Source organism: Opisthorchis viverrini (assembly GCF_000715545.1).
Source record: "Opisthorchis viverrini unplaced genomic scaffold opera_v5_25, whole genome shotgun sequence".
In the NCBI taxonomy this organism is placed as follows: Eukaryota; Metazoa; Platyhelminthes; class Trematoda; order Opisthorchiida; family Opisthorchiidae; genus Opisthorchis; species Opisthorchis viverrini.
The window spans coordinates 2,264,756-2,278,630 of record NW_008751681.1 but is presented as its reverse complement, the minus strand read 5'-3'; the positions used below and the strand labels follow the sequence as shown (position 1 = coordinate 2,278,630).

The 13,875-nt window shown below is 40.5% G+C and overlaps 1 protein-coding gene across 1 annotated transcript; it reads right to left on the bottom strand.

Annotated features, from left to right (window-relative positions):
• Window positions 1–682: 682 nt before the first annotated feature.
• On the bottom strand, window positions 683–1,707 carry T265_12941 (hypothetical protein; the record flags this gene model as incomplete). The annotated part of the gene is made up of 2 exons (XM_009166375.1): window positions 683–833; window positions 1,469–1,707. Coding segments are annotated over 2 exons (390 nt in total), but the record flags the coding sequence as incomplete, so codon positions are not given.
• Window positions 1,708–13,875: the final 12,168 nt, after the last annotated feature.

Sequence of the window (13,875 nt, the reverse complement as noted above, 5' to 3'; positions counted from 1 at the left end):
TATACTAATCATATCCATCCACTACAATTCAGTGAATAAATCCGCCGGGAGAAGAAATACTCCAGAACAGTCTTGTTTGAGCTTCTGTATTTTCTGGTCACGTTACTCCCCAACCAAGCAGAAAATCTGATTTTACGATTTGTGAGACAGGAACTTTCTACAATCAGTCGTCAACCATCTTTTATCGGGCATTTAACAAAATTTTCTTCCTTTTCAGAGAGTATTTTTGAGGTGTAGGGCTTCTCACTTAGTACAAAAGTGATTGCGTGGATTATTTTCTGGTAAAATTGGCGCACTATCAAGCACCATCGATTTGAGTTTTCACGGTAATAAAGCTTAAAATACTTGTATCGTGACTTGTCGACTGTTAAACAGGTTTGTACCAGTTTGTAAATTGAGTGGGGGGTGAGATGGCCCAAGTGGTTAGAGCGCGAATTTACTGACCGGAAGGTCCGTTGTTCGAACCCGACCTCAACCACTCGAGTTCTCCCGTCTAGGCTTCCTCCGAGTGGCCTAGCAGCTAGGCATCGAAAGAGTGGTACAGCTGAACGTGTTTTCACATTGAGTGGTAGTCAAAGTTAAATTACACATATGAACTCAGAATAAGCCTTTTAACTGTTTCTGGGTTTGTTGTTGAACACTTCTTGTTTGGTCAACCAACATAAAAAAAACGCACTCACTTTTCTTGCAAGGCTTTTGTCCAGCTATCAATCGGGAGAGACAGTCCAGCACCAACGGTCACCGTTGGTAGGTTTGGTGCCTCAAGTGAATGCACAAATATGATAAAGTCTCCAGGTTTGTATAGCTCTGCCAAATACCACTCTACGGCTTTGCTTGAATGCGCACTTCCGTCTACTGGTAGGCAAATCCTCCGGGCAGCATTGGTCACAGACACTGACATACGCTTTTCCGTGCTCATGTCTGAGACATCAAAACACCTGGCCACGCGCTGTTTTACTGTATATACACCTCGTAAGCCCAGTTTCAACGCCCATGGTTATCAGCCAATCAATTGCCACACATACCACAATCCGATTGGTTGATTTAACTGGCTGTAGTTGCCGATTTTATCACATGATATGTACAAGGTCACAGGCAAACCCGTTAGTAGGTTAGAAATTTCTGCAAGTACGAACGTACACTATGAATTAGTGATGTTATTTTGTGATGTTCTTCGTATGAGTGTGGACCAACCCCCGAATTTTGACTAATTCGTGTAGATCGTCCCCAAACTTCCCTGAAAACACAACGTTTGCACTAACTCCTCAAACACTGGTAGCACTATTGTCCATTTTTTTGTTAGGTTTATGCATTACGACCAACAGGCTCCGCTTTACATGTAGAACCTGCAAATTTCACTATAAGGTAGGTGCGAATGGAGCTGCTTCCTTCAAAAAGTCAATCAGTATTCATTTTTGTTGTTGAACACTTCTTGTTTGGTCAACCAACATAAAAAAAACGCACTCACTTTTCTTGCAAGGCTTTTGTCCAGCTATCAATCGGGAGAGACAGTCCAGCACCAACGGTCACCGTTGGTAGGTTTGGTGCCTCAAGTGAATGCACAAATATGATAAAGTCTCCAGGTTTGTATAGCTCTGCCAAATACCACTCTACGGCTTTGCTTGAATGCGCACTTCCGTCTACTGGTAGGCAAATCCTCCGGGCAGCATTGGTCACAGACACTGACATACGCTTTTCCGTGCTCATGTCTGAGACATCAAAACACCTGGCCACGCGCTGTTTTACTGTATATACACCTCGTAAGCCCAGTTTCAACGCCCATGGTTATCAGCCAATCAATTGCCACACATACCACAATCCGATTGGTTGATTTAACTGGCTGTAGTTGCCGATTTTATCACATGATATGTACAAGGTCACAGGCAAACCCGTTAGTAGGTTAGAAATTTCTGCAAGTACGAACGTACACTATGAATTAGTGATGTTATTTTGTGATGTTCTTCGTATGAGTGTGGACCAACCCCCGAATTTTGACTAATTCGTGTAGATCGTCCCCAAACTTCCCTGAAAACACAACGTTTGCACTAACTCCTCAAACACTGGTAGCACTATTGTCCATTTTTTTGTTAGGTTTATGCATTACGACCAACAGGCTCCGCTTTACATGTAGAACCTGCAAATTTCACTATAAGGTAGGTGCGAATGGAGCTGCTTCCTTCAAAAAGTCAATCAGTATTCATTATATTCAGAGGATAGTTCGTATATATATATGCATATATATTCGCTCGTACCAACGCTTCGTGTTGATATCATCTGAGAGAAGTGCACTTTCCAATGGACAGAATAAATTAACTTTTATTACTGAATTTCTATCTTGCATCATCCATCATTAATAGTTAAAAACAAATAACTGAATGGCGGATGAAATACGGTTCGGTGGAGTATGTTGGGCGCACGACACGGCAACTTTTTAAGAGAATACGTGAGCACCTTTCTTACCGGAATACCACTAACCTTAACAGTTCAGCCAGGAGCTCAATCGCATCCCACCTAATTGACACCGGGCACGTAGTTATGCCAAATGAGTCATTTCAAATCATTTACCGCGTGCCAAATCGACTACCAGTATCTATTTAAACGACGTTGCTTGACAACGGCCGAGGCACTCGCTAGACGCCTGCGAAACCCGGTACTGTGCTGTCAAAAACGTTTCGTACGAACGCTGAGTCTGCCTTGGTCGTGTGACACAAATCAACCGGCCAAGTCACTCAACAGCCCTCTTCACTGTCTCACAGCATCCAACTAGATGCGAAATGGGGGGAGGCGCAGACAACCAATCTTTCGTGTCTCCTTTGCATTGCATTTCACTAACCAATCTTCGTAGCGTATTTTATTTTTCGCTCTTATTTTAACCATTAGATATGCACTGACCTGATGATCCCGAAAATTTCAAACCATGGGAATATTCAAGCAAATACGGTTAAGCAACACCTTCTCAGACATTTTGTTCAATTTAGGAAAACACATAGTCATGCATTTATATCGTGTACTTTGCGAACAACTCTTTTTTAGGCCGTAGGAGTAAAAAATGTCAGTAAACTTTCAAACACAGTCCCGATTATTTACCTACCAGGTAAACGATGCTAGAATCATTCCAATTTGTTCATTTAATTTGTACCAGCAACGCTGGCTCTTTCAGAACAGTAGACGGTGGAAAGTTATTTAGTACTCTACTCTCTACTCTATTTTCTCTCTCCTTTATAACCAGAAGCGCTGTTGTGATGCCTCCGGAGCAGTTTATTTTGTAAAGGTCCCACTCCAGGCAGATGTCAAGTTAAAATGTTATCAAGATTTTGCGTGCACTCCATAATTTTTACTTGCACTGTATACTGTATGCACTGTTTACAAAAGCAAAAGACCTGGCTATGCCTACCCCGAACAAAAAAGTCCCCAATCGTCCAGTAAACTACACAGGCATACTACCTGTGTTTGGATGTAATTGCTTCAAACAAATTATCTTGCAAAGTAAAAGACAGAAAGTAATAGCTTCAGAATGATTCCAATAAAATTTCATGGGCTGCGATATAAGTTTGACAGTGAAATAGAGGCTGCGTTCGCGGTGTGTCAGACATTTCACATCGTTCGCACTTGGTGTACATTATACAGAAAGGATGATTCTTTAGCATGTTCTAATCAATAACTGGAAATTAGTGTGGATACCAAATGTACGTACAAAAACAGGCTAAAGAGTTACCGGTCTAATTGGTATCGATAAAACTAAAAAAGATGTATACGGTTGGTTAAATCTTCTTTATGCAGGTCATCCATGTCTTAACCTAATGCGATAAGTAATTGGCAAGTGTATAAAATTTTTCAGCTTAAACTCTCTTTCTATTTGAGACAAAGAATTGTATTCAGTGGCGAAGACCACGAAAAGCCTTTTGTCCACAAGTACATAAAAACAAACTGAAAAAACGAACAGGAGTCTCAAAATCTAAATAAAAACAAATGCACTCTACCGTTCTGACTGCTCTCTGGTTTTTCCAAGTGGCAGGATAAAAAAGAATAGTTATAGCATTTAGAAAAGCAAAGTTTAGGTACAATTAAAGTAAGCGAAAATGGACGCACAGAAAGCAGAAAAATGCGTATGTCTTCCTTTTGGAGTGACGGCAACTTTAGTTAAACACAGGTTCAACTTGTGCCGCTACAAACTTAGACGTTCTTAACCATCCCGTGTTGACCAGCAGCAATGCTCCCTAAATAGCTGAAGGAAACAAATAGCTGACCCGCTCCAAAGTCATACTGATTAAGTGCGTCACCGGATATAGGCTATTAGCTCAGTAAGCAAAGAAATAGCAAGCCTCATATAAGGGTCAGATGCATAAGCGTATGTTTCTGAATCCTTCCGTAACAAGAGGGTAATAGTTTGTGTTCGCTTCCAAATGCCTATTTCACCATACAAAACATATGCTGAAATTGTTCGTCTCCACTTGAGAGAAGGACACAGGGGCCAGTCGAATAAATTCTTGAGATGCTTTATACAAAGGCTAAATAAAATTGTACCTGCACGACAAAATGTCTATGGAATCTGTATTCGTCAATTTTTCCCATTCACAATACCCCGCAAAGAAGACTAATGTTATCCATCAGAAATGCCCAGATAACACCGTAGCATGGATTTTAGCCAACAGTTTTATCCAGACAGGGATCTTTCCATACGATTTTCCCCAAATGGCTGTTTGGTATGAGTCTTTAAGTTTCGAGGCAAATTGTCAATCACAGGTGACAATCAGGCTACAATGTTTCTCGGAATGTCGCCGAATCCAGTCTCTCAATACCTGTTAGAAAAATTTTAGAAAACTTTTATGTGCTCCAAATATAACTCCATTTTACAACAGAAGATCCGTAAAGTTTCAGAGGGGATGATACAAATATGATTCTAAACAATGAATTTTCCTACAATCGTCAGGTCCAAAAACGACTGGCTTGCTTGAACAAACGCCGATCTGGTCGAGATGAAACAAAATGCGGCTCATCAGGAGCTGGGTATTTTGCCGGAGCATTATCTATTGCTAAATTGTATGACGTAAAAGGGTATTTCAAAGTGACTATAATAATAGGGTTAATATAAAAGCAGTGCTGCGGAATACTGAAATTGTATTCAAAGATTCCACACTGCTTTGATTATTCATTGTGTGTATGTCTCCCCCAAAATAAGTTACATCTAACTATTTTATTTCGACGCCAAAAGTAAACGTTTTCTGCTATTCGTCATAATCACTGACGTAATGTTGGACTTCGCACAGATTAGAATCGGGGAAATGTGTAGATATTTTGCCGATCGAACCATCCTTTTAAGTGGGAGAAGAAGCAAGCGCAATAAGTCGTCGTCCTACAAATTTTTGTGTTGCTGTCACAAACCCAATATGGCGCAGTTTCATTCAAAAACCCAAGAGTATTTCGTTTTCGAAGGACAAGGGACAACAACTCTAGCCTTCATTAGTAGTTTTTCTAGTTGCTGAGCTGCACAACTGTCTGGAAATTTTTTCAGCCGTCCATGACCATACTCAGCAAAACGGCCAACTGTCAAGTTCCATCAAACTACTCATGCCCCGCAATATCGCCGGCAATAAGGAAAAACGTGTCAAATTGAACATTTGACATGTAGCGATACTCTAGTTTTAAAGAAATGAAGCATCGGTGTTGAACACTAATGTCATGCTGTTGATGATGATGACGATGTTGCTTTAGTTTCCGAAAGGATTTCAGAGTCCAGTGGGTTGTGTTTTACGTCTGCAGTAAGATGGTGGGTTACTGTAACTCCTGAGCAAGTTATACTGGGGAGCGCCACGTCTGAATAAATTGAAATACGATGACGGTTTGTGTCAAAATGCAAGTAAGCAATATTTAAACGCTGTCATCTATTACAGAACTTATTTATGCGGCACCACATTTCACCCACTTTTACCTACCACTATTATACGCTGTGGCCGTACAGAGGTTTTTGTTGGCGTGTGTGCTATACTTGAGGACAAGGCAGTGAAGTCATCTAATAAAGTTATAAAACCAATACTGGACAGGTTTGAAGATGGGACAAGATAGATGTGTAGTTGTTTTCACCACCTTGATTAAGACGTTTGTACTGTACACTGGATCCGTATACGCTGAAGAATCGTTTTGCTATTTCGTGTAGAACTTCATCCCTTCGTGAGTGAACCATGGTGTTTGCATATACGGAATATCCTCAATAAGGTAGCCCGTTAAACGTCAGCCCCTGGGTTCAAAACCTGGAATGCTTTTTTCGTCCAATGTGCAGCTGTTGACGGTTTCAAACAGCTTCAAACAGTTAAGTGAATAGAATCAACCCTTCAACACCACTTATTTTGTACCACCAATCCATGGTGAAATCCTCCGCCTTCGGTTTGATTGTTACTCAGTGGGTCAGCGAGGAAGCATGTGAAACAACCATGATCTGTTGAGGAAATGTTGACTCAATGAACAGGCAGTACGACTGAAAGAAAGCACAGTTTGTCTGATTCGATGAACGTGCAAAGTTTGGAGGCATGCAACTCAACAATAGACTGTTTATTTTGTGTGAATTAGGGAGCAGCATGGCCTTGTAACTCATTTGTTCAAATATTACACAGCTCAAGTTGCATTTTTGTGCACCAGAAAGAATTTGATGAAAGCTCCAGAGTGCAAATTTTTCACGCAAATCAAACATTTGCGCACTGATCAAGCATTAACGATTCTCAATAATGTATCCTATTTGTTTAGGATGGGGCAATTTCAGCTTGTGAACAACCAAGGAACATTGCGCGTGTATGCAGTAAATTGTAGGTGAATCGTCACACTTTTTTGAATGCACGTTCTATTCCACATAACTAAGACAGAATGAAAATTAAGTGTTTAGTATTTCTTCTCTGAACTAACACCAAATGTAAACATATTTTACCCAAGTGGTTTAGCTGTTCTCATTTTTTACTTTTTGACCGAACTGTGCTATTTTTTTATATGCTTGGAGTGATCAAGAAGAAGCTCTCCTCATTAGCACAATATTCGATCCATCGCATTTATCAGCTCTTGATATGCCCAATGGTGTCAATTTTCTACAGTCTCGATTTTACTGCATGGCGGGTATCACCAAGCTACCTAGTATATCTTCAGCTATTCCAAAGCTATTTGGCCCTAAGGCTAAGCATATCATCTGACCAGACAATCGCAGGTAAAATTCTAAAATGTTCAGTATTTGGAGATAGAAAAAACACAGTGATTTTCACTATCGTAATTTCAGAATAATACTGGTCCTCTTTTGCAAAAAACGAACCGTAACAAAAAGGGGAGAATAAGCTTTCTTCCCCTTTCTTTACATTAGGTTTTAGAGCCCATTGTATCTGACCTCATCTAGTGCTCCACAGGAATGTCAGTAGAAAGATTTAAATGTATGATCGTCTGAATTGAAAAGTTTATTCATTAACGAATGCTTGCTTCTGAAAAGTGTCCTACGCTCAGCTGTTTAGTCAAGGGTCCCTGAGGAACATTTGATGTGGGGGCTCATTTACTTAGTTTACCCAAGTCAAGCCATCTACAATGACGCAGAGTTGTGATTGAACCCGACTGCCTATACTTGTACAAGCACGAATGCGTCCAAACGTTAACTCACCTAGAGTTTCCCATGGGACTAAGAAACTGTAAAAAGCCTTTGATGCCGCAGCCTAATCCAAATTATATCGCCAGTGGTTTATCAGTCTTCATGAAAGCAATACATTCCATGCTCGCAAAAAGTCGCGGTAGATTTGTAAGCCCGCCTTTTGAACACTATGGAAGACCAACATTTCCAAGACACGTTCTGCTGTTATTTCCACTCCGCATGCCACGGAGTGCTGTCATTGTGCAACAGAATACAGCTGCACTTTAACGCAACGTCACGAAGGATTATGACTTTGACAGTAATGTATTAATGGAATTTCCAGATGCTAGATAAACTTAGCGCTTGTTATCAGTATATGGTTCTAGTTTTCGAGAGCCGTTTTATGAATGACGTTAACCAAAATGAGATAATAAAGAGACATCTCTATCTGTCGTTGGTCTGTTTAGTTGTATGATTATTTTATGTTACAAGGCATTCACTCACTAGAAAGAAAAGAAACATCCGGTTCACTAGGTTGATTATTAGTCTCTAGCAACAAACGCAACAATGAGCAAAATTTGGTTGTTTGGATACTCCAGATACAGCATCTTGTGTGCGCTCAAATGACTGGTAGTTTGCTTCATCGTTGTGAAGTATGCTGTATTTTGCAGCTATATGAGATCACAGTAGGTAAAGATGTAATGATTTCCGTTGAGAAAACCGAATGCAAGTCAAAGCTGACGCACTTCCTCAGCTCAGCGGTTAGGGCGTAAAACCCACCTGTTGGAATGTCTATGGTTTGAGCCCAACCCCAGGTTTTTCAGCCCCTCCTCCCATGTTCCCAGACGTTGTGCTTTCTTTGATTTGCCTGAGGATAATGCGCAGAAAATGCAGAATTATTACATTTTTTTCACATATTTTGACCATGAGTGCAGTCCAAAAACTTGACTTTTGGTTTGGCGTATGGAAAACTATTATTATATACCTAAAGTTGAACCTTTTCAACCGGACAAACAAAATAAAATAAAATAGGTTCTCTATCAGTGCCAAGATGCACTATGACTCCTTGCTTTGAAGTAAAAACCAATTCTTTCTGCACTTGGTTAGGACATAAACAAGGCCGGAAATGTTCAGGGTGGGACTAAATGATGTTTTATCACATTCTCACTATCATGAAAACGGATATTACGCAAAGTAATAAGACCTGCAAAGACCAACCTTGCGCTGTTTACTTCAGTGCTCCATCTACTAATATCAACAATATTTTTCAATCAAGGATTCGAAACACTAACCCACTCTCTCTAGAAAATGAATCTAGAATGATTTCCAGGCAGTCTTGAATGGTAGTACCTATCATTCAAGACCAGATTGGCGATCCTTCAAACGGACTAGCCTCTCCACGGAAGCATGTGCTTTGTATCACATCTTGAGGCCCACCGAATACAAAAAATCAATCAGCCGAGTAAACCGGGCATAGGTTTGGACATTTACGGACCACCTTATGCCTGAATAAGGCAAGATGGCTATGTTACTTCAAATAATCACAATACGCAACAGATAAATATTGCCAGTGTGTTGGAAGGATCTCAAAGTTTAATCGAACAAATAAAGTTAAATATTGAGCACAACCAATCACTAGATTCACGGAAATTCAAACAACCAGATGTCTTTTTTGATCAAGTGGACCATAATCTCTGCGAGATTGTTGAGTTTTTGTGCAGTCAGACACTCAAAATAATTCTTGAAGCATATTACGTAGTAAGTAGTAAATTTCGGATGCGATTTAGAGATCAGTACAGTTGGTTCGACTTCAATATCTATGCCGAAGAACGCAAGTCCGATCAGACCCACTATCCGTTCTATCCCGGCGGAAGGGTTTATGTGAAGAATGACATGTAATGCAAAGCTTAGTCAGTGTGGTTCTTTGCAACCCACTTCGTGTTTAAGTATTGGCATCGGTTAGCGATGTTGGTATTGATAATTAGTGTTCAAACCTTCATATAGAGGCAGTCGCTGAATGACCTAAAATGCCAGATGGCATATTGGTTTGTGGTTTTCAAATTTTCAGCGGATATATTAACCAATAACAGAATAACAGAAAAAACTGCTGGAAATCACAACTAGGTGACTTACGTTAATAGAAGCTTGCAATTAACATTAAGCAGTGAACAAAGTGGTCGAAGTGTGCTTGTTAAATTAATAGGTACTCTGTTTAATTAAAGATGTTTTGGACAGCCGTATAAGTTTATCTGCAAAGAAACTGTATAATGGATATCGTGGAGCATCTCCTGTTGTATGAAAATATGCACGAAAAATTTCACTTTGGCAATGCCTAATAAAACACTTTTGTATTTCGCTACAATATGGGCGAGACTGAATTATGAATGAGTGTACGGTTAGTTTGCTGAAAGTTTCGATAATGTCATCATCCCTAAATAAGAAGCGTATTTGATTCCAGGTGGCGCCGACACACATTAGAGCCAGTAATTTATTCTATGCGTTTGTTCAAAACCAAGTGAGCGTAGTAAAGCAGACACTGAGTACTAATCGTTTTTCATTAGCTCCTGGCTTGGTGACTGCGAATAAGCCCGGATGTGTGTCAGGAGTTGTACATACACACATCGGCTTATTTTAATCGTAGACTGAAATAGGAAAACCTTTTTGCTTACCTGATGATTGCAGTAAAATGCAACTGTCAAGCCCTTACAAATTTAAATTCCGTGCATTAAATCTGGACCACCCAATATGATTTTGCACATGTGCAAAATCTTTTAAGTATCAAACGTTAATATTTGTCTCAAAACTCTTGAGTTGCTGGAACACTTACACGTTGACCTCGGTGAGTGGTTACCTACATCCGATACGGGTAGAGATCACATATACTGCCGGAAGTAACTGAGTTTACCCGCTCACAGTAAGGCAGGCACGAAGGACGTAAAAACCGATGCGTTAGCTCAGATCAATTTCTCCACGTATCCCAGGCAGTTAGTCAGCTCCTAGATAAAGTTCAGATTAGTTATGTCGACTTCCAATCTCCTGAATCTGGTTCACAGTAACTGTCCAACGTTTACTAAGCAGTTATACGGCAGAGAGTACTAGTATCGTTCTACTCAGGATGATGAAACCGTCGATATTAAAGCTCATGCACATTGTCTGAGTTCACCAGCCAAAACACCATAATAGATTAGCTTTGGGGTCTGTTGATAGTGCCTTATTCTAAATGGGTATATAATATGGTTTTCGAAGAATTGTGATCCCATCTGGTAGCACAGATTGATTTCTGAGCCCTCAAATAACCTTCACTGATTGTTTTGCAAACACCCCTACTCCAACTATACAAAATAATACCTTAATTGCCGAGTTTTTGCTAAATAGATAAGTATTCCTATCGCACAATAAACTAAAAAAAACTATCGAGATGCTTTCTGGTCGACAGAAATCCGTCTAACACATCATGGCGATTCCCTTTGATTCCGTAGTTTGTTCCTAATGGCCCTTAATACACTGAGCAGTTTCGTTCTTATGGAATAATCGAACAGACTAACAATGGGGACGGCAAAAACATTCATTTGCATACCATTGTGGGTGTCAATGGAGACTTATCAGAACCTTAGCTGGATTGCTCATTGTTGACTTTCTTCTTTGAGTGGACCTGCTACCATAAGCCACCTCATGTTTCAGTCAGTACGATAATTGAGATATTGCAATGCATCGTAAAAACGTAACACATAAGGATGCTGAAAACTCTTGGACTGCCCAGGACCGGGCTCATCCGATAAGCTTATTTTTTAGGTTTCCATCGACTTTATAGTTCCATGAAGTTCGCCAAAGACAGTCATTTGTATTCAGATTGAGAATGTTGTAAAGAGGATATTTAGTTGGGGGTTATGCGAATCTCCAGTGAAAAACAAATTGGCATACTAATGAATGTAGTTTTAGAAATTTGTGCAGGTCGGGTTTAAAAAATACACAGATTTGAGGGGAAATCGGAGATCGCATCTATCTGTTAAGCCCCAAGAAGGAAAAACCGGTCGTGGTCTGTCGAGGTGTTCTCGGGAAACTTATGAGTTTCGTGTTACGTCCGAAAAGCAATTTCGTTCATTGCTATGACCCAATGTTGTTCTTCCAAACGCAAGCTTTTAGAACGAAATCTTGAGTTGTCACTTTTGTATAAAAAACTATGCAAACTACATGCACACATCACTCACTTGTCTTGCAACTTTTTATTCCAGTGATAGGTCGGAACGCTCAATCCCTCGTCAACACAAACTGTCGGCAGATTTGGCGACTCATTTACATACACAAATATGAGGTAGTCTCCGGTTTTGTACACGTTTGTAAAGAACCAGTTGACTGTATCCAGTGAACTTTGGCTTCCGTCCACGTGTATGCATATCTTTCTTAGAGCAGTGCTTGGAGTTTCTTGAAGTTTTGTGAAGGCCTTCATTGATCTTACTCAGTAAGTGCACTGAATGATCACACGGTTGTTGTTTGGATCATTCAAACTATGCCACTATCTGTTGTACGGCAGAGTCCAAACCCCTGATCTGAATACTTTTGTTTCTATTGGTTACAGTCCGGCAGACTTGATGTGTGTATTTTAGACTGTACTGAAGTGGTGCACATTCTCTTCGAAAACCCTGTATGTTGGACTTCAGCGAAAATATGCATACGATGGAATGACGGTAGTAGTAAGTGCTTTTATCTTGGAGCGCAGATCGCCATACGTTCAGTCCTGAATCCGTGCATCTAGGTAAATACACTGCATTGCAAGAGCAAAGCCAGTAACTCGAGACAAGGCCATGAGGACTCTTCCTCAACAGCCACACTTCACGGCGGTATGTGAGAGTGACAGTGCGATGCGTCACACAAGAATGTGTGAATCCCAAGGTAACGTTCAGACTGAATAACTGGTAAAGATAAAATGATGTATGTCGTAAAATTCTCGTGTTACACGAATCATATGGCATGGACTCCTGTGAATCAAAGCGTCGGAAACAATATCTTTATTAGATCCACTACTTACTTTTCAAATTATGAAGCACTCGGAAAAATCTTTTAGACACCGCCAATTTTTGAAGGAGGCAATAGGGTGGCAGTTAAATACGACAATTGCGTTTACGAAGCCATATATGGAAGGATTATTTTTTACCGTTATTTATTATCAACATGGTGGGAAACCAAACAAAGTAAATAAAGAACCATGGGATAGTAATCCGGAGGACACTCCCTTGTTTCGTGTTTTCTAAACGATACCCCCTGTCTGCATGTAAGCCACTCAAAAGCATGTTAAATAGCTTTCATTTTGAAGTCTTTTGTGAACGATGTTTGTTTAAACAAGCAAAAAACGAACTAAATAGTTCCACTTATCAGCCAAGAAGTACTAATCTTTGTTTTATCCGAATTCTCAATAACCATCAAGTTGTAAAATGTTTGACGTCTACCTAGGTGTCATAATGTCTGTAACCGGTTCCAGATAGACCCCAAACACTCGTGCAATAACAAGCCCTGACCTGGATCCACATTTAACAACTTACAAATTTCCGGGGAGATACGATCAGATTGAGTAAATTTCCGCTCACTTTAAATAAAAATAAACGTATTTACCTTATATAACTCCAACGTTATTTTGGTCATTCGTTTTCTACATCAAACGCATTTTCATTCATTGATATTGAAAACCGTTTTAATGCCATCTATAAAATGAAATTCGATACTTCAATATATTCACTCATTCGCGTCACGTCAGCTGATTCTTCCCGATATTGATCATATTCGAACATTTCCCTATTATCAAAGCGCTCAGCTTTCATCCCTATGGTTATACAACTGGTTCCATAGGGCAATTATAGTGAGTACCGGATGTTGAAAATTCCTCGACCTAAAGCTGCCACCTTGACGTGGTGGTCGGGCTTGAGTGCTGCAATGAGCCCGCGGGCTACACTGGCTGGAACTTCGTTCCACAAGGTCCAACCATGCCAGGAAGGCCAAAAGGGAACAGCCAGACCAAGAGCAGCGAGACCCCGCACTACGAGTAATCGTGGTACGAGGCGGTCTGGGGGTAAAGTCGTACTGTCCTCCGCGACAGGAGTGTGAAGGCAGTAAGGTGTTTCCCCCAGGCGACCAGCATGTCCATATTTATGGAAGCAGCGATGCTGCCTTCCCCCGAGGAAGGACGGGTTAGAAAAGGTCGGCCCCAAAAACCGCACACTCCGATCGCCCAACGGTTGACCGTGACCGCCGGCGCATTATCCAATACGGTCGAAATACTTTTAAAACCAAAG